At 44.2% G+C, this 20,549-nt stretch overlaps 1 protein-coding gene across 3 annotated transcripts in view; it reads left to right on the top strand.

The window, feature by feature from the left end:
• Window positions 1-20,549, top strand: part of SDHA (succinate dehydrogenase complex flavoprotein subunit A) — a 30,256-nt gene that overhangs the window by 471 nt on the left and 9,236 nt on the right. The window contains exons 1-11 of one of the 3 annotated variants that reach the window (XM_047848444.1): window positions 6,496-6,720; window positions 6,846-6,932; window positions 8,164-8,325; window positions 10,520-10,663; window positions 10,947-11,111; window positions 11,986-12,134; window positions 12,794-12,918; window positions 15,138-15,306; window positions 16,097-16,292; window positions 17,100-17,271; window positions 20,016-20,134. In XM_047848444.1, the coding sequence (XP_047704400.1) occupies window positions 6,511-6,720; window positions 6,846-6,932; window positions 8,164-8,325; window positions 10,520-10,663; window positions 10,947-11,111; window positions 11,986-12,134; window positions 12,794-12,918; window positions 15,138-15,306; window positions 16,097-16,292; window positions 17,100-17,271; window positions 20,016-20,134 (1,698 nt within the window). In that variant the 5' untranslated portion in view covers window positions 6,496-6,510. Of the gene's footprint in view, window positions 1-6,495; window positions 6,721-6,842; window positions 6,933-8,163; window positions 8,326-10,519; window positions 10,664-10,946; window positions 11,112-11,985; window positions 12,135-12,793; window positions 12,919-15,137; window positions 15,307-16,096; window positions 16,293-17,099; window positions 17,272-20,015; window positions 20,135-20,549 lie in introns of those variants that run through there. The other 2 variants (XM_047848445.1, XM_047848446.1) reach the window with 2 other exon arrangements.

The following is a 20,549-nucleotide window of genomic DNA, read 5'->3' as shown; positions in this document are numbered from 1 at the left end:
CCGGGCCTCTGAATCCAAAAGCGCCCTTAGATCTCCGGCGGAGGCGGGCCGGCAACCGCAGGCGCGCGCCGGCCGGGCGCTGTGCCGATCGCCCTGGGGACGGTCCGTCGGGTGCCAGCAGCCCCGAGGACCCGGCCGGGCTCGGCCGTCCCGCCCCAGGCAGGGTAGGTGGGAGGCACGTCTGACACCGGCGCTGGCGCTTGCCTGGCAACTGTTGGCAAAACCGCGCTTCTTCGGGGAAAGCGAAGACCCGTGTTTCACACCGGGATCTGGCAACTTTTGGACCTTCATTTTGGGTTTTGTATGGTGGCCTTTTGCGCACATTGGAAAACCAGGCGAAGAACACCAGCACTCTGACCGCAGACCACGTTCGGGCGACGGCGCCGGGAAGTCTGATTTCCCGTGCGTTGTCTGCCCGGACTCCGGTCAGTCGTGGATGACCGTCAGGGTTGTGCCGCTGGAGCCCTTGCTTACCGGATTGTGTCAGATGTACTCCTTACAGTTACGTCTTCAGGATCTACCTTTTCAGGTTTTATTTCAGCACACTAAACTTGGAGGGGTTGTTGTTTGGGTTCTTTTATATGATCCGCCTGCCCACCTACTTAGTAATGTAATTACAGAGTGAAAATCCCAGTGGGAACCGAGGCATTCAACAGTATTGACTGGAGTTATGCCTGTAATTATACCTGCAATTTTCTCCATTTTGAAATACAGATACGGGGGCGCCTGGGTGGCGCAGTCGGTTAAGCGTCCGACTTCAGCCAGGTCACGATCTCGCGGTCCGTGAGTTCGAGCCCCGCGTCAGGCTCTGGGCTGATGGCTCAGAGCCTGGAGCCTGTTTCCGATTCTGTGTCTCCCTCTCTCTCTGCCCCTCCCCCGCTCATGCTCTGTCTCTCTCTGTCCCAAAAATAAATAAACGTTGAAAAAAAAAATTAAAAAAAAAAAAAAAAAGAAATACAGATACTAAAAATTAAGTTAAATGTGAGAAGGTGAACTCCGCCATCCTGCCAATGCCAGAGAACGTTTTCAATGCTTTCTCGTGCTGCTGTGGTTGATGCTTCCTGAGCAGAGGTCCCCACTCTCCACGCCCCACCCATCTTGGGCTCTAAGTCCACAAGCTGGATGGGCAGTGGGGTACTCTTCCGCAAACGTGAGCAGACTTAGTGCCTCCTGCTTGTTAAGTGCAGTGACCAGTAACTGGTGGTGCTGGGAGAAGAGCTAAACATGTATGTGTGTCCTCGTCACCCCAGCGTTCTTGTGCAGACTAAGACCCCTCCAGTCTGTGGAACTCCCTTGACCACCTGCCTGCCCTTTGTTTATGACCTTGTTGTCCTTTATGCAAACTGGACTAGAATTCTGAGCTCTGAGCTCTTAGCTGCAAGTGAGAATAAGATTCTGAGCACCACTGGTCAGAGTGTGTAAACCTGTACTTTTGTATTGGCTTGATTGGAAGTTATCTTGGTTGAATCAACTATTAGCTGCCAGCATTTACCCTTCTTTTTACCTTGATGAAGATAGCTTTTTCTGTGGAAATTAATTCTGCCCCCAAGCAATATATGTAGTGGAATTTAAGATTGGCAAAAACAAAAGCATCAACTTAGAACAACAACGAAATGTATGATCACCAACTGAGAAATGTGCATGGAGAGTAGATGATGAGGGTAATTTGAATAAAATCCACAGAGAATTTTTCCTGATTTCATTTTGTTCAATTCTCTGGTGTTTCCAAGGCAGTTTATATTTACAGCTGCTTTCAAGTTGCAAAATCATCAAACCTATTTTGCGTTGGTTTCATTTTTAGTTATCTTAATGCACTGACATAATTTGCAGACTGTTCTGGTGTATTGAAAGGAAAAGTAAAAGCAAGGTCCTTAAATAGTTGCTGGTTAATTGCTTCAGATGAGATTTTTCAAATTCTTTAACATGGATATCCAAAGTACTGTTCTAGAGTAAGTCAGTTTCTTTTCTTTGAATGTATTGTTTTGAATTTGGTTTAACGATGTACCTAGAATTACATTATTTAGGCCATTGTGGTAACCTTTTTTGTTTTCCTTTTTGGGGTAATTATACCGCTGTGGCATTCATTTCTGCATTCTGTGGGATGTGTTTCCTGGTTCACTGGAAAAATTGTGGCTTGGTTTTGGTATGTAACCTGGATATGCATCTTATTTTGGAGTCCCAGAGATTTTTCCTAAGGCTCCTTACCTAGGGGGAATGTACTGAATCTGGTGCCAGCCAGGCAGACCAGAGTTCAGACCCTGGATAGACTCCATTTCTCTTTCATGAGGGTTCTGGGAGGGTTCTGTGACGCCCTGGTGTGGTGATCATTCTAGCCAGGACCTACACCTACAGCCTGAGCTCGATAATCTTGTGAATTGTATTCTAAGCATCCCTGTTTTAAAAACCTTTAAACTTCTAGTGAAAATAATTACACATAGTTATAAAAAAAAAAGTCAAGGAATACAGAGGCTTTATAAATGAAAAGGATTGAGACCCTCTCCTAACCTCAGACCTGTTCCCCAGTGAAATCACTTCTGAATTGTTTCTGTTATTGGCCGCTGGTGTTTACCTCCATGTCTCTAGCTAATGTGCAGGCTTATGTTCATCCATTTTGGACTTTGACTTGTGGCTCTGAATGAGGACTCAGTTCGCTTAAACCATCTTCCCCCATCCTCATTTCTTCCCATGGCCTTCCAAGGCACTTTCAGAGCCTTTATGGGCTGCTTTTCTTTTTATACAGATTGTACTTACAAATAGTTTCTTGTCTGCAATTCATAGGTGAATGCTATCAGATGGGGACCCGTACTTCGCTAGATTAAGGGTTTCAATATCTCTGCCCTTCTCTTCAGTTTTCTCCCTTTTACCATTTAAGTCATTCACTTGTGCTTTCATGTCATTAAAAGCTCTGTTTCTTTTAATTCTGCCTCCAAGGCAGATTTCCTCACGCTTCTTTACGTTTCCCTGTTGGAAAATGTTTGATAGTTTTACTTCAAAAAATGTTAAATAGTTTTATTTATAGACAAATTGGTTTAATTTTGGGCTCTCCAGATTCTAAAATTGCTCCTCAAATCTGATTTAGATAAAAAGCTAGTATTCTATTTTCCACAGGGAGATAGTAGGATAATTTGTTAAAGATTTCATTTTAACAGCTGCCAGTGTTTGAGATGGCCGTGTGTGTCTATCTTTATTTAACGTGAACATCCTAGAAAGAAGAAATAAATACTTAGGGAATCTCACTGTTACTATTTTACTTTTTTACAGTTCAACTTAAGCAGGTAAGTTTAATGATCAGAACAAAAATGGGATCGATTAGGAAAAACTATATAAAAGACGCTTTACAGTATAATATGTCCTTTTCATGTTGATTATTTTTATAGGATTTAATATGTGATTATTCTTCAGTTTTCTGAATTAAAATTGTTCAGGTGGCCATAAAATCTGGAAACATAGACAAATATACATAATAAATAGTTTACTCATATTCCAACAAATGTTCAATGAATGTGCTGTTCCTCATTAGCATTTCATACTTTAACAAGTTATGCAAAACTGCACGTGCACCACAGCACTATTTCCATCAATCCTCGTACATCCACCTACAATGAATCGCTTGTGGGGATTTGTGTGTCTCACTTTCACTGGATAAACTTGTGCCTTTAGCACACCCAAGATGTAATTAAGGAAGAAGTGTCTGTCATCTGTGTTTCTGGATTGTGTGGTCCTGTTTTGGGTTTTGTTTTTTTTTTTTTTAAGTTTCACCTACTATAAGTCTTAAAAACATTTTTGACCATTCGTATTATACCAAGAAAAAAGATGAATACTAAATACGAGCTAATGGAAAAACAAAAATTCATTTGTTTTACCTTTCTATTCCACATCACAACATTTTACTGAAAATGAAGGGATTTTTAATCTATAGATAAAAGACTCTAAATGGTACTTAGGTTGTTTTACAAGTTTGATTTTAAAATCATTTAGAATTCACAATGGGTCTTACACACAATGATTTCAATAAATCAGGCACTCCAGAGCACAATTGGAGGTGTAACAATTATGTGATGACTTCTTAACAGTCCAAGGAGATAAAGACCTTTTTTTCAAATATGGAAAGAAATTAATCTTTCTGCAGTATTAACCCCTAAAAGCTATCCTCCTTTATAGACTACAATATTATTGTCAATTTAATATACTTTTATTTTTTTAAATCTTATTTTTAATGTTTGTTTTATTTTTGAGAGACAGATCCAGTGCGAACGGGGGAGGGACAGAGAGAGAGGGAGGCACAGAATCCTAAGCAGGCTCCAGGCTCTGAGCTGTCAGCACAGAGCCTGATGCAGGGCTTGAACCCATGAACCGTGATATCATGACCTGAGCCGAAGTCAGATGCTTATCCGACTGAGCCACCCAGGCACCCCCATATACTTTTAAAAAGAACTCCCAGAGGAAGGGATTTCTGGGGGTTTTCCCAAATATATACAGCTACTTTTTCTGTCATGCTTACAACATCTGCAAAGTACGGAATGTTCAAATGCAGATTCTTATGATCAAGGGGCTCCATAATTGCCTCCTCCATATACTCTTTGAGGTCAGTCACTTTCATAACTATTCCTGTAATAGGATCAATCTCTCCATGTACTGTCACCACAACTTTATAATTGTGCACGTGGCCATTTGGATTGTTGGAATTCCCAAACAATTTCAAGTTTTCTTCATTACTCAGAGATGTGCTGTGGAGCCAGTAGGTCGCTCTGAGGGAGATGAGGTGGGACAGTTGCGTGGTGTTCTTGGCTTGCCTTCCCACTTGGTTGGTGGTGGGGCTGGGACAGGCTCTCTGTTTCTATTTTGATTTCAATTTGGTATTGTAAAATGTATTGTTCTTTTTTGGAACTATTACCTTTATCTTGTACTTTATTAAAATTTCATGAACATTTGTATTTTGCTGACTTGGTTCTTTGTTAAGATGTGATTTTTACCATTTAAAAATTATACTAAAGCAGAAGAATATTCTTTTTAAGTTTTTAAATTCGTTTACTGGACAAAAAGTTGACTTAGGTCAATAAAAACAAAAGTACTTAGGGGCGCTTGGGTGGCTTAGTCGGTTAAGCATCTGATTTTAGCCCACATCATGGTCTTGTGGTCCATGAGTTAGAGCCCTGTGTTGGGTTCTGTGCTGACAGCTAAGAGCCTGGAGTCTGCTTCAGATTCTGTGTCTCCCTCTCTCTCTGCCCCTCCCTGGCTTGTGCTCTCTCTTTCTCAAAAATAAATAAACATTAAAAAATACATATATACTTAAAGTTGAAATTGGAGAATTCAAGAATATTGCATTTATCAGTTCAGATCTACTTAGAAATTCAAGAAACTTCTTTGTAATTGGAACTGTTAGCATAAAGTCAACTATTTGTGGCAGGCATCATTTGGTCTCAGTGCTTAAGAAAGTCTAAAAAAATATTTTTAAGTTATTCTTGAGAGAGAGAGAGAGAGAGAGAGAGAGAGAGAGGTGGGGAGGGGCAGAGAGAGAGAGGGAGAGAGTGAGCATCCCAAGCAGGCTCTGCACTGTCAGCACAGAGCCCAGATGCAGGCCTAGAACTCATAAACTGTGAGATCATGACCTGAGCCAAAACCAAGAGTCAGTTGCTTAACTGACTGAGCCACTCAGGTGCCCCTAAATGCTAAAGAAAGTCTAGAGGTTGGAGCCACCTGCTCCATTTGCTCCATTTGCAAGCGGCCAAGCCCTCCAGCCTGGCCTGAGGCCATTAATCTTCAAAGAAAGTCCTTCTGTTCAAAACCACTCAGAGTTCATTTTGTATTTTGCCAAATTCTCCTCCCTGAATTCTCCACTTTGTCCTACAGAATAATTTTTTTACCCCACAGAATAAATAGCATCTCTTCCAAACTGCAGAATACTCGAAGACATCTCTTATATCCCCTTTGTCATTGTTAAACATACTTAATTCCTAAAACTGTTCATGAAATTGCTAAGACTTCATTTTATCAGTAGCCCTCTAAAATGCAGTCATAGAACAGAAAGACATGCCTTATAAGTTGGTTTTCATATACAGAAGATGGCCTCTCAGGCTGGGCTGTGATTTCATTAATACCAATTTTCTTGAGTAAATGTTCATAGGGTGGAACATTTAAGCCAAAACTTGGAGAGTTGTAGAGATTAGCCAGGGAATGGCCAGGGACAAGTGTTCAGACGGAACAGCACCCTGGAGTATGACAGAGGAGAGGGGATGTGGCTACAGCCCAGCGCAGGTGTGGAGAGTGGTGAAGCAGGAGCATCTCTAGGCCTGGAGTCTTCACATTCACAGTGAAGGGTTGGTCCCACTGGTACCCAGTGTCAGGGTAAGCAGTAGAGCCTCTTGTAGAAGATGGATCTCCCAATACACTGTCCCAGGCCTTTTCCAGTGAACCACAAAACCTTGCAGACGTGTGGTGCTATAGTGTGAAGAGGGTCATGATGGATCCAGTAAAAGTGCTTCATTGTAAACTACCACTTTCACAAAATAGATGGGTTTCCCATTGTCCACTAAAAACCATAAATTAAGAAATGAACGTGACTTTGTGTCCTTTTCATTTCCTGCTGAGTCTGTGAGTGCCGTGCTTGGAGACAAGCTTCATCTAGAAGAGCTTTTCTTGGAGTGCCGACTCCTTGCCACTTGGGCCTGCCCTGGGTCCTTAGTCCGCCTCTACCCTTCAGGGTTAAGTAGAGGACCCCAGGTGAGCTGTCTAGGTGAAGGAGCAGCTGCATACATAAAAAGGTTAATGACTTGGGAAGTTTTGATGATTTGTTATTCTTCTAAGACACTTAAGTGCTCTCCATCTCTCCATCTCTGTCTCAGCAGTGGCCCGCGACATGGCAGGCAGGCACGTGCGGTTTTCACTTCACTATTGATGGGAATAAGAGGTCTTCAGCTAAAGTTTCAGATTCAGTAAGTTTACAACTTTTTGTTCCCTTATAAATGATATGCTTGTCTTAGAGGAATAATGATCTATGCCAGTCTTCAATATATTGGAGTAATACACAGGTCTTATTTAAAGGAAAACATTCTGGTTCCAATAATGCTCTAATTATTTTTAGTGTATAGCACTTAACTGTAGTACAAATGTAAGCATAGTTACTAACATTTTTTGCTTATGGTTCTTAAGTATCTATAAACCAGATTAAAATTTAAAGCAGCAAAATTATAAAATACCAGTGACCACTGAACATTATTCATTGTGACAGATGACATAGGACCCTGAAGCCACTTGTGTGTAGGCTCTTGGTGTTTACTGGGTCTGTTCTGTCCTCTGCTTAAGGCACTAAAATTTGTTTACAAATTCTTTTCTCACAAGCTCACAATAGTTACTGAATACTAGTTGGCACCTTCTCAGTCCAACACAAACATGGTCCTGAAACCGGGGGGTGGTCCTCAGTGCTGAGGCAGTTGCCCAGATGAATCGGAATGTGCCTACCTAATTAAAACAACATACTGGGGCACCTGGGCGGCTCAGTCGGTTAAGCATCCGACTTCAGCTCAGTTCATGATCTCGCGGTTTGGGAGTTGGAGCCCCGCATCAGGCTCTGTGCTGACAGCTTTCGATTCTGTGTCTCCCTCTCTCTCTCTGTCCCTCCCCTGCTTGCACTCTGTCTCTCTCTCCTTCAAGAAATAAATAAACATTTTTTAAAAAATTAACCTTTTCTTGAGAAACTTGCTGACCACAGGTGGGGAATCATGATCTATATACTGCATTATGAGCTTAGATTCACACAAGCATGTGTATGACTATATGGCTGTCAACGGAAAAAGATGAACAGAAAGGATAATGGAGTAGGAAAGCCGTATTTAGAACTAATATTTTGATTTGTGTCGTTGCTTTCCTTTGCTTCCACGGTTCCCTGCTTTGAGGCTGTACCTCTTGTTTTCAACATTTCACTTCATGGTGGGTGTCCCAGGTGCTAGGATGCGTGCTCCCTCTTCGTCGGGTCTGTGTTTCGGTCCTGTCGGTGTGGGGTGTGCCAGCCACACACTCTGGGTCCTGGCACAGGGTGGAGGCCCCTCTGCTGTGGTTGCTCTTTCATCGCTTCTTCCATTTTGTCTGAGCTCTTGCACTGCACCCGCCGTCCCAATGTGTGGCATAGGTAAATGGGTGGTTGACAGGTGAATTGTTCCTTTCCAGATTTCTACGCAATACCCGGTAGTGGACCATGAATTTGACGCGGTGGTGGTAGGCGCTGGAGGGGCAGGCTTGCGAGCTGCGTTTGGCCTTTCCGAGGCAGGGTTTAACACGGCCTGCGTCACAAAGCTCTTTCCTACGAGATCACACACCGTTGCAGCTCAGGTAAGAGAAAGGGGCCCCCTTAATGGTTTTGGCGCCTGCACAGCAGTGCTCAGTCTTCTGCCACAGGCCTTCTCACTGCACGCCAGCCATGTTCCTGTCTCTTTCTGCTCCTTGCACCCACCTGGCTTACTCGCCTTGGGAGTGTGTTCCCACACTGCCTCCACCCCCACTGCCGGAGTCACTCCTAGGGCCTCTTATCGCTCTGCTGCTCCAGTGACACTCAGGTCTTCTCTGAGCACCCACCTAATCCTCTGGCCCCCATCATAGTTTGTCTTCACTGTACTTTCCCAATCTAAAATGAGCCTGTCTCTGGACTGATTCTCTTGGCCCTGCTGCATCCTTGGCGTGGGCCTCGTTAAGTATGATGATGATGAGCTTTGCTGGTGGCATGAATGTGCAGGACAGTAGAACATTGGCCTTTAAATGCTCAAAATTTAGGGAAGAGGATCAAAGTAAGATGAAAAAGTACACAGTGATTTTATAATTTTGTTTTCTTTCCTGGCACACCGTAGGTGGTACGCAGGTTGTATACAGGTAGAATTCCAAAACTGGAATGAATTGAACTGTTTTTTCCAGTATTTGGAACATATTTCCTCATAGAGATAGCAGAGTGTGGGGTAACTTTCCAGGAACCAGTAAAAGCCACCCTAATTACTGTGTTGTAGCCTGTATTCAGCATGCAGCAACATTCTTCAGGCACTTTGCTACACAGATACTTTGTTCTAAAACTATGTGTTATAAACTGAAAAATAAATAATACGTACTTTTGAAGATTACATTGTGTCTAAAAGGAAAAATGGATGTAAACGTAAGTCTAAATAATGAGAAATAATAGTATATTCAGATAGTGCAATATTAAAACAATAAAAAGTTAGAAATGGATAGCTTAACTTGAATGCTGGTTGGAGAAAGTAAGGTTTAATTGGGGGGATAAGACAGGTGGGGACTGGGCAAGTCTAAAGTGTACTCCTGTGGGGGGCACATGGCTGGCTCAGTCAGTAGAGCGTGCAACTCTTGATCTCAGAGTCGTGAATTAGAGCCCTGGGTTGGGTATAGAGATTGCTTTTTATTTTTCTTTGAGTAGGCTCTGTGCCCAGCATGAAGCCCAGCATGGGGCTTGAACTCTCGACCCTGAGATCAAGACCTGAGCTGAGATCAAGTTGGACACTCAACCGACTGAGCCACTGAGGCGCCCTGAGATTACTTTAGAAAAACAAAATTGTATTTCTTGGGACTCCTGGAAGACCAGCTGTCTGTGGCCCTGATTCTTACTAATAGTGGCAATAAAATAATAGCATGGACATGTGCACTGGGCCAAGTATTTAGTGTTATTTTAAACTAGGTTTCTCTCTTCTGCTACTACTCTGGTACTTAACAGTTTTTACTAGGACTGTGTTTGGGTTTACAATCGGTGGGGTCAGAGAAGGAGGAGGAAATAACTTGTGACTTTTGCTGCTTGTCTTGTTAGGGTTCCTGGCTTTGTGCTGGTGACTCTTTTCTTGATAACTGAAACGTAATGGGCAACTGAGGCACAGCAGCACCAAGCGGGGAAAGAATTCCTGCATGGGTCTGCTTGACTCGGAAGCTTGATTGAGGAACATTTGCAAAAAAGAGGGAAGTCAGAAAATGTGCCTTTTCTTCTCAAAAAGAGATGAGTAATCCGGTTTTAAGTTGGGGAGGAAAAGTGTGAGTGTTACATTTGTCCCTGTACTGCCATTTTCTGTGACTCTGAGAGACAGACACGGTAGAGAATGTGACTCTGAGTTTAGAGTTTATTCCTTGACCGTAAGTACTTCTTTAACACATGTCCATAAATGCCACTGGGAACATTTTGTCATAAAATTATCCCAGATCGATTTGCTCAGTACCTTTTATGTGCCAGGTTTGGAGGTGATGAGCATTGCACATAAAAACCTCACTTAACCCTCCAGATGGCTCTCGAGTTCAGCTTCATGTCCCTTCATGGGTAAGGGCACTGAGGCTGAGGGAGGTAAGATTTGGCATCTGTCATGCCTCTCCCTGCTCAGGACGGTCCTGTAACCAACCGGACTGCAGTCAGATCCCTCACATGCCGTTGTTGTCAAAATTAGTTGGCTTTCTCTGAATCCAGTTTTGGGCAGTGGGTGGAAGGGGGATGGGCCTGGAAGGTCCAGGGTTCCCTTTTGTAGCTTGTAAGTCTGCCCTGTGTTTACAGGGAGGGATCAATGCTGCTCTGGGGAACATGGAGGAGGACAACTGGAGGTGGCACTTCTACGACACTGTGAAAGGCTCCGACTGGCTGGGGGACCAGGATGCCATCCACTACATGACAGAGCAGGCCCCTGCTTCCGTGGTAGAGGTACTGTCCTTGCATGGTCTGTTTCTGGTAGAAAAGAGAGGTCGAGGCAAATGTGGTCGGCCCAAGGAATGGTAACGAGCTGATGTAACAAGGGAAATCTTTCCTGTCATTAACCACTCAGTTCATTTAATAACAAAGTTTTTCTCTTTTCCTGAAGTGTTGAAATTTTCATAGAACGTATTGGTTTGGGTTTACAGGTTTAAGTTGAAATTGTTTAGTGTAAATTAGCGATGAATATCCCGATTCCTTCAAGGTCCTAGGTGTTTGTTTTCATATTTCACAGCTGGAGAATTATGGCATGCCATTCAGCAGAACTGAAGATGGGAGGATCTACCAGCGCGCTTTTGGTGGACAGAGCCTCAAGTTTGGGAAAGGCGGGCAGGCCCATCGGTGCTGCTGTGTGGCTGACCGCACTGGCCACTCGCTGCTGCACACGTTGTATGGAAGGGTGAGGCCACCCTGGGTGCATGGGGTGACAGGACATGGTCTGGTCAGGCCAGGCATGTGGTGATGAGCTGGAAACAGGCCACTCTGGGACAGGTCAGAAGGTCAGCATGTCAGCCCTGGGGTTGCTTAATAAACAGCAGACTAACATGGCAGGATATATATTTGTTAATTGTTAATTTGAAAGTGTCTATTTTAGAAAATTAAATTGATCTGCCATACCGAAAGTATAAGAACAGAGCAAGTATTTTAGGACTCAGCACCTCTGAGTTCCTGAACTAATTGATTTAATACTTAAGTGTTCAAACTGGACTGAGGTTTGGGGGACAGTAGTTACTGGACAATCAGGGCCTACTTTGGCATAGCCAAGTAATCAATATTTGGAATAACTCTAATTCATAATAATCAGTATTCTGAATTCTTGCTCTCAAATGGGGACAGATTCTTGATTTGCAAATGTTAGGACCCTGGTGGCAGCTTTGGCTGAGTGCATTGACACACGTGTGACAGGATCTGCCCATCCTGCAGCATACTGTGTCATGTTGGGGAGCTGGTTGTTTTGTGAGAGCCCTTCATGTTTACTGAGCAACTACAACATCTTCTCTGACATGCATGACATGTGTATGTCCTTCGTTCTGATCTGATCATACAGCTGAGAGCAGGGTACCTTTCGTGTTGATCCACAACAGCATCAGCACTATGGTTGATGCAAGTAAACTCTGTGGCTTCTTTTGCAACCCAGGGTTTACCCTGTCCATTTGTTACACACCACATCAGAGCCCTTGACTTGTTCATATGAGCAGTGTTGCTGAAATGTTAGTTTAACACCCTAAATGCAATTGAAACTGTGGGATTCTTTTTTCTTTCATGTTTTTTAGTCTCTGCGATATGATACCAGCTATTTTGTAGAGTATTTTGCCTTGGATCTCCTGATGGAAAATGGAGAATGTCGTGGTGTTATTGCGCTGTGCATAGAAGACGGGTCCATCCATCGCATAAGAGCAAAGAACACTGTTGTAGCTACTGGGTAGGAGTCTAACTTGTATTTAGTTTTTCTGTAGGAAAGTTGAGTCTCCGAGTTTCTTTAAAAAAAAAAAAAAAAAAAATGGAGGTAGTGACCTAACCCAGGAGCATAATAAGCTTTGCCAGTCTCAGTTCCATGTCTCCAAAGGGGACAATCCTAGCACCTGCCTCAGGTGGGTGATGAAGTATCTGTCTTCAGTTTGCACCTGAGAGGACCCTTGAGGAAACGGGTCTGGAGAGTCACGTGACACTTCCTGTCTTAACCTGTCTTTTGCTTTAGTGGACACTGTGTTTATACTGATTTCTGGTGTAGATAAGTGCTGTTTGTTCACATGATGAAACTAAATTACATTTCTTACATTGTCAGTCCGTTATTTTAACCCTTTACAAGAGTGAGTCCATAAAAAGCAAAAATTTCAGCATTAAAGCAGCACACGCTCCTCAGGGAGGTCGTTCAGATAGCATGAAAGTGCCTTGAAGTATAAACGAGAGTGCCTCCTCTGTCTCCCAGGCTCCCGCCCCAGTTGCCCAGGGTAGCGCGTGCAGACAGCACCTGTCACGGTGCTGCGGGCTGCTCTGTCCGCTCTGGTGCCACTAGAAAGGCGATCCTGACGGGACACCATGTGTCACCGCTTTCTCTCTGCTGGCCCGTCTGTTTTCCAGAGGCTACGGGCGCACCTACTTCAGCTGCACATCTGCCCACACCAGCACCGGTGACGGCACCGCCATGGTCACCAGGGCAGGCCTTCCCTGCCAGGACTTGGAGTTCGTTCAGTTTCACCCCACAGGTAGGACGGGACCACTTTCATGGGGTCAGGACTCTCATACCTCTCGATGCCCCTCTGTAGTCCCACACACTAGCACATTCTCAGAGCCCAGCTTGTCATCTGCTCAAGGAAGTTTTTTCCATTTCTCTCGAGGCAGTTTAGGCCACCACCTTGCCTTGGCGATACCTGCTCCAGTCGTAAAGCTGGAGCTTTATATAAAGACTGTTCAGTGTCCCTCTCCCCAACTCGATTGTCAGCTCCCGGAGGTGGGGACAGGTGCTGCAGTTCACAGTGCCTGGCACATAGTAGGACCTCATCAGTGTTTCCTGAGTGAATGTCCCGAGAGCTGTTGATCAGAGTTGTGGCATGGGCAGATTCCAGTGTTACAGGGAAAACATCAGGCTGTCCAGTAGAGTATAAAGTCGGGACGAGCTATGGCAGATGCGGCCCCCCTGAGATGTTAATGACTATGGTGCCAGTTGTGGGCACATTGAGCTCATCTTGCGTCCTCAGACAGTTGAGTGTGTAAATGTGGAGTTCAGACGGGAGGTCTAGGCTGCAGGTGCAGAATTGAGAGAGTTCGTTATTCAGATATGAATTGGAGAGAGAGATCTGCCTCTTGGGACAGGCAAGTCTCATTCTGGACTTTGTTTCTAGTTGCTTTTCTGACCTGTCAACTGAGGGGACACCACACTTTGTGGAAGTAGCCTCCCACCATGCTAAAGAACCAGACCTGGGTTTTCTCTTTGCTCTATCAGTATATTTTTTCTGATCCCTGGCAGGGATAAAAAGTAAAAAATGTTTTAGGTAGTTTTTTAATACTGGTTTTGGGGTTTTTGTTTTGTTTTAAAGTTTACTTATTTATTTTGAGAGAGAACATGTGAGCGGGAGAGGAACAGAGAGACCAGGAGAGAGAGAATCCCAAGCAGGCTCCGTCCTGTCAGCATGGAACCTGACTTGGGGCTCTGTCTCCCAAACTGTGAGATCATGACCTGAGCCAAAATCAAGAGTCAAAACACAATCGACTGAGCCACCCAGGTGCTCCAGGAAATTCTTGTTCTTTTTTTTTTTTTTTTCTTTTAAAAGTTTGTTTATTTTTGAGAGAAAGAGACAGTGTGAGCAGGGGAGGGGCACAGAGAGAGACACAGAATCTGAAGCAGGCTCCAGGCCCTGAGCTGTCAGCACAGAGCCTGACTGGGGCTCGACCTCACCAACCGTGAGGTCATGACCTGGACTGAAGTCAGATGCTTAACCAACTGAGCCACTCAGGTGCCTCTGCTTTCTTGTTCTTAAAGCAAGAAAACTCTTCTGGTGTGGTAATGACAGTTTTAACTTTCAGGTGACATTGACATAGGTGTTTGTCTCCTTGTTAAAATTCAGGTGCTTGGCATTCCTTATTGAAGGGACAGTGAGATTAAGGGCACAGACCTGCCTAGTTGCCAGGTGTGCATTTGGCTCTGCCTTCCCAGCTGCAGAACACTGACAAGTTCCTAAGCTATCATTGCTCTCTCTGAAAATAGGGATATTTCCTGGGGTTGTTACAAAACTTAGAGTTGTACACAGCAAGTACAGTATAAGTATGAACGGTGGTAATTATTGCTGTTGTTAACCAGTTTTTATTTTTTATTTTTTTTTAAGTTTTTATTTTTATTTTCAAGAGACAGAGAGAGACAGAGCATGAGTGGGGGAGGGGCAGAGAGAGGGAGACACAGAATCCAAAGCAGGCTCCAGGCTCTGAGCTGTCGGCACAGAGCCCAATGCGGGGCTCGAACCCATAGACCGTGAGATCATGACCTGAGCCAAAGTTGGACACTCAACCAACTAAGCCACCCAGGCGCCCCATTAACCAATTTTTAGATACGAATTTTCCAAGCTGGTTTTTCTTACCTAGCCACAATTTCATGCTACAAAAGAACATTCTACAATTAAAACAAAACCTGAGATATTTAACTCATGCTTGGTTGTGCTGAAAGCTGAAAAGCTGTTGGAATTGGAATATTCAGCCAAGCTGTTAGCTGCCCTTTCTCCTCACTGCTGCTTCATTGGTGCTTTTTGTTGTCAAAACTTCCTACTATTCCTTACTTAACCTGTCCTTTGTCTTACTCTGTTGTGAGCATCATGCCCCTTGCATACCCTTTTCCTTTCCACCCCCAGAAATGTATTGGAAAAAAATTTGCATTTGAAATATTGACCTAGCAATTGTTAGGTTGTAATCATCTAATTAACTGGGTTCTTTGCAGGTATATATGGTGCCGGTTGTCTCATTACAGAAGGGTGCCGTGGAGAGGGAGGCATTCTCATTAACAGTCAAGGCGAAAGATTCATGGAGCGATATGCCCCGGTTGCGAAGGACCTGGCATCCAGAGACGTCGTGTCTCGGTCCATGACTCTGGAAATACGTGAAGGAAGGTCTGTGTCATTCTATCCAAAGGTGTCTGAGTGCACACACACACGTGCACACCCTCCTTTCTCTTGGGTGGCTGCTATTCATGTCTACATGTGCACATGGGCTGGTGTGGCTTCTGTGTGAGTTTTAGCAACTCACCTACCCCACCCAACTCTGCGTAGGCTGCCTCTCCTCCCCTCTGATGGTTGTTTGTCAATTTATGATATCCCTCTAAAAACCTACATTTTGGGAAGTTAAGCTGGTTTGACTTCAGTCTCTCTCAAATCTGTGGAACATCAATTGTGTGTATGAGTGTTATGATAGAGACAGACACTCTGTGTGGGGGAGCAAGACACACATGCCCACAACCTCAGTTAGCATATGGGCCTTCGATGCTGTTTGGGGACCCACATGCGTTCGAGACCTTCACTGTGCAGACTCTTGAGTGCCAGTGCTGCCTTACGATGGTGATCTTTCTTGTATCTTTGATGTTATAACTTCTAGAGATTTTATATTTGGAGTGTTTGCATTAGAAGGACTTTCTAATGCATTTACCAAGGAAAACAGCTAATTGTGACTTCCTAAGACTAGAGTATGAGCTCAGTGAGGGCTGGAAGTCTGTTCATGTTCTGGCTGTGTCCTACCACATTCAGTCTACCCTGTCACAGAGCAGGTGCTCAGAGGAGATGTGAAGAATGGGTGGCCACAAGTGAAGGGAAATTTTGTGCAGCATAAAAAAATGTGAAACTCGTAGTCTCACATTTTCTATAATTGCCGTTTTTTGCCTCACACCGTGATGTCCTTTTCCACCAGAGGCTGTGGCCCTGAAAAAGATCACGTCTACCTGCAGTTGCACCACCTACCCCCAGAGCAGCTGGCCATACGGCTGCCTGGCATTTCAGAGACCGCCATGATCTTCGCAGGTGTAGATGTCACCAAGGAGCCCATCCCCGTCCTTCCCACCGTGCATTATAACATGGGCGGCATTCCCACCAACTACAAGGGGCAGGTGACCAAACCAGGACCCTTCCACAGTGGGAAAGAGGGCGGGAATGATACAGGTGCCCTTGCGAGCTCAGAGAAGACCGACGTTTTCCTCAGAAGGCACTGTGTTGTTGTACAGGCTGCACTTGAGTAGATGCTGCCAGAGGGCAGGGGGCTCGGCCACCTTTCAGCTTTCACTTTTCACTCCATAGTGATGAGTAGTTACTGATAACTTACTGATCCCTCCGTAGTAGACAGCCATAGATGTAATATCATTGTTTTTCCCAGCTTATAATTTATTTTACCGTATGATCTCTTGTTACTTTTGCTGCAGCCTTGTAAATTGTATTCTCTTTACAACAAGTACCTTCGAGGGTTTGTAGTTCACCCAGAGCTTTTTGGGTCTTGACTTTTTGGGCCTGTCCTTAGGCGAGGTGACTGGAGATTACGTTCATAGGTGAGTAATAGGCTGGAAGCATCTGAGTTACAACTCAAGTCTGCCCTACTCCCTTCCCTTCATTCGAATCCAGAGTCAGAGTGAGGGAGTAGGGGATCAGTTAGAGGTGGTGAGCTAGGTTTCTCGTGAGCAGTAGGTGTGGCATTAAAATCACAGGTGCTGCCACATGGGATCCTTTGATCTGTCTTGGCCTGGGGTGGCTGAGTGTCTGGGTGCAGAGGGCGGAGACTAGACTGACACAGAGAGTTCCCTGTAGGTGAGAGCAGATCTGGCCTTCACCTGCCCTCCTCCCTCTGCCCCTGCATGCAGACACCCCACCGCAGGAAGCAGTCCTGTGCAGACTTTGCTCCTAAGTCTTCAGTCTTCCTTCCACAGGTTCTGAGGCATGTGAATGGCCAGGATCAGATCGTGCCCGGCCTGTATGCCTGTGGGGAGGCTGCCTGCGCCTCAGTGCATGGTGCCAACCGTCTTGGGGCAAACTCACTCTTGGATCTGGTTGTCTTTGGTCGGGCGTGTGCCCTGAGTATCGCGGAGTCCTGCAGACCCGGTATGTGTTTCTCCAGGCTGTTTCAGGAGGCAGGAGGTTGCCATGTCTTGATTTGTAATTGGAAATTTGTTTAGTGATCATGGAGGGGGTAGTCTCTTTTTACCCCCTATAAGTGAGGAAACAGAGCAATCAGAGATTTATATGGTGATAGACTTGAGACTAGACACAGGTTGGGTGAGGGTCTTAACAATTAAGAAGGTAACCTGGTTTTGGTCAGGTTCTGTCCTATATATAGTCCTTGTGTTCTGCTTAGAAAAGTCATTGTTAGGGAGTTATTTTAAGGGGAGGTTTATCACATAGTTGCTTGCTCAATATAAATTACTTATTTGTAGTGAAATATTTTAAACAGGTATGACGATAGAGTAGTTTTCAGTACTTATGGAAAAGTAATTTAGATTCTAAAAACAAAATATAAATACCCTATTAAAGCAGAAAGGGAGGACGTAATGTACACAAAACAGAGGATTGGGTCATATCCGTCCCTGCATTGATACAGTGGATTCAAGTCAGTGATTGCGTTCTTCTGTTAAAATAATCTGCTGAGGAAAAAATGCCATGTGCTAGAAGGGTGAGTCCCACTGTGAACAGGACACTTACTGTCGCTTTGACACTCAGAGGGTCTTCATGTAGATTGTGTTGGCCCATTTGCTCAGAACAACATGTGAGGGGAAGTCACTGTTCCCAAGGGAAGTGTCGTGGGATCCCCAGGCCTCTGCTCTTCTCGTTACGCTTCATTGACGGTGACTATTTAGTATCAGTTGTGCTATTTTTATTGCACAAAAGCTTTTCGTATGGACTTTAAGTTGGTGAAAATCTTACTATCCCATTAGTTAAACACAGCCCTTAGTATACCATGCCGTGCTCCCCTTTACGTCTGCAGTTAGCAGATACATGTAAGGAGAAGGACAGTTGTATTTTCAGCCACCCTTCCCCTTGCTCTGACTACAAGTCCAGGCTGTGAAGGGCAGATGTGGGGCCCTGTCCCGGTGTTTGCTGCAGAGGCAGGAGTTGAACCCACCTGGTCTGATACCAAATCTAATGCTCATTTCACTATAGCAGTGAAGCCTAAAATCAGATCTCAGAGGAAAGCAGAAAATTTGAGGTTTCTTTTCTTTGAAAAAGAGAAAAAGGAAGTTTTGTAAGAATACTTTCGGGGCATCTAACTCTGATCCCAGGGTCATGGGATTGAGCCCCACATCAGGGGCTTGGAACCTGCTCAGGATTCTCTCCCTCTGCTCCTTTGCTCACGCACGCACTCATTCTCTCTCTCTCTCTCTCTCTCTCTCTCTCTCTCTCACTCTCACTCTCAAAAAAAAAAAAAAATTTTTTTTAATATTGTTAGAAAAAATGAGTGTCTTGTACTTTTATATCTGAAGGATCAGTATACAGTTTTAAAAAGTTTTTTAAACTTAGCGGTAAAAAGGAACAAATTACTCCTACATGCAACAACACAAATGCATTTCGAAACATATTAGGTTGTATGACCCAAGCTTAAAAGGCTATATACATACATCTAACTTTATTTACATAACATCTTGGAGGAGACAGAACTAGGGAATAACACGGCTTGGTGGTTGCCGTCCTGCTCATGGTGACTCTGTGAGGCAAAATGTGCAAAACTCTACACCAAAAATGATAATTATACTTTAACTTTTAAAAACAAAAAGAAAAGGAAAAGCATCACTATATTTTCCCAAATACGAATATTTTAAACATTAAAATGTTTAAACCCTAATCTGGATCCTATTATGATGGTTACAGGAATCCATACCATGTGTCAACGTTTGTAGAACTATGCACCTAAAGAAAAACAATTTTGGTAAATGATCACTTTTTAAAAACGTTAAAAACAAAAGCAGAAGAAACCACAACCAGGGGCACCTGGGTGGGTCAGTCAGTTGTGTCCGACTTCGGCTCAGGTCATGATATAACAGTTTGTGGGTTCGAGCCCCATGTCAGGCTCTGTGCTGACAGCCTGGAGCCTGCTTCGGATTCTGTGTCTCCCCCGCCCCACTCCGCTTGTACTCTGTGTCTCTCAAAAATGAATAAACATTATAAAAAAGAAGAAGAAGAAGACACTGTAACCAGCCTAAAATTGGGGCATGTCACATGAGAGACCAGTGCCCTGGCCCCTTGCAGAGAGCAGCTGTGAGCAGCCCAACTTTACCTGCAAACCTTTGTTTCCTGTTTTTCATACCTTCTGCCCCTTTTACCTCTTAAAAAAAATACATTTCAAAACATGTTACCCCACCCCCAAAAAAAACCTTTAAAAAATCTTCAAAACATTTATCTTTATTTTTTAGAAAAGCAAGAAGAGCAAATCTTGAAGTTTGGGTAAGCAGATATAAGGGTCTGAATCAGCAAGAGACTTTTAAACGTGCCAGACCAGGTCCTCCCTCATCTTTGAATGAGGACCACGTGGTGGTGGGGGTGGGTGGTGGTGGCAGAATTGTTGGAAACTGCTCACTACCTGAAGGTGCCAGTTCTCCCTTCTGCAGAGTAATACTGCAAGGTGTCTTTGCATAAATCTAATTTTTAAGCTTAAGAATAGTTTCTGTTTTGTTCAAAGATTTCTTACTGGATACCTCCTCCTTGCCAGAAATTTTGTCTTTATATGTTTACGGCCCCAAGTCAATATGTGGTGCTTCAGTTAAAGGGTGGCTTGGGTGGAACATTGGCTCAGGTTACGGGTACATTTTCCAAAAGCCATTAAATTCTAGCTTTTTGTTTGTATATTTTTTAAGGAGATAAAGTTCCTCCAATTAAACCAAATGCTGGAGAAGAGTCTGTCATGAATCTTGATAAGTTGAGGTTTGCTGATGGAACCCTAAGAACATCAGAACTACGACTCAACATGCAGAAGGTAAGCACCTGTGCTCTGAAGTGAGCAGGCCATTGTGTCCACAGTCCTGTGCCAGGCCCGGGTTGAGTAGCAAGAGGACACATTGCACACAGAAGGCCGCAGGTAGCAGCCCAGGGTGGAAACTACAACTTCTGCATCCCACCGTGCTTGTATGTGGCTCCTCAGACCCTCTCTTCTGTTGTGTGTATGTCACAGCCTGAAGGGGGAGAGAGAGTGGAAGGTCCAAGAAGGTCCCGGCTGGGAACTTCCTTATACCAGGCTTCCTGAAAGCCCAGCACATCTCATTGCCAAGAAGTTAATCCTATCATCACACCCAGCTTCTAGCAACTCTGGGAAATGTCTTTAAACTGGGGCCGTTGTATCCCCTAAATAAAGTCAGGAAGAGTGGAGAGTGTGGGTTTTGGGAGGAAATGGT

This window comes from Prionailurus viverrinus, unplaced genomic scaffold (assembly GCF_022837055.1).
Source record: "Prionailurus viverrinus isolate Anna unplaced genomic scaffold, UM_Priviv_1.0 scaffold_63, whole genome shotgun sequence".
Taxonomy (NCBI): Eukaryota; Metazoa; Chordata; class Mammalia; order Carnivora; family Felidae; genus Prionailurus; species Prionailurus viverrinus.
Note: the sequence above shows the minus strand (reverse complement) of the source record. Positions and strands in the feature narration are given on the sequence as shown.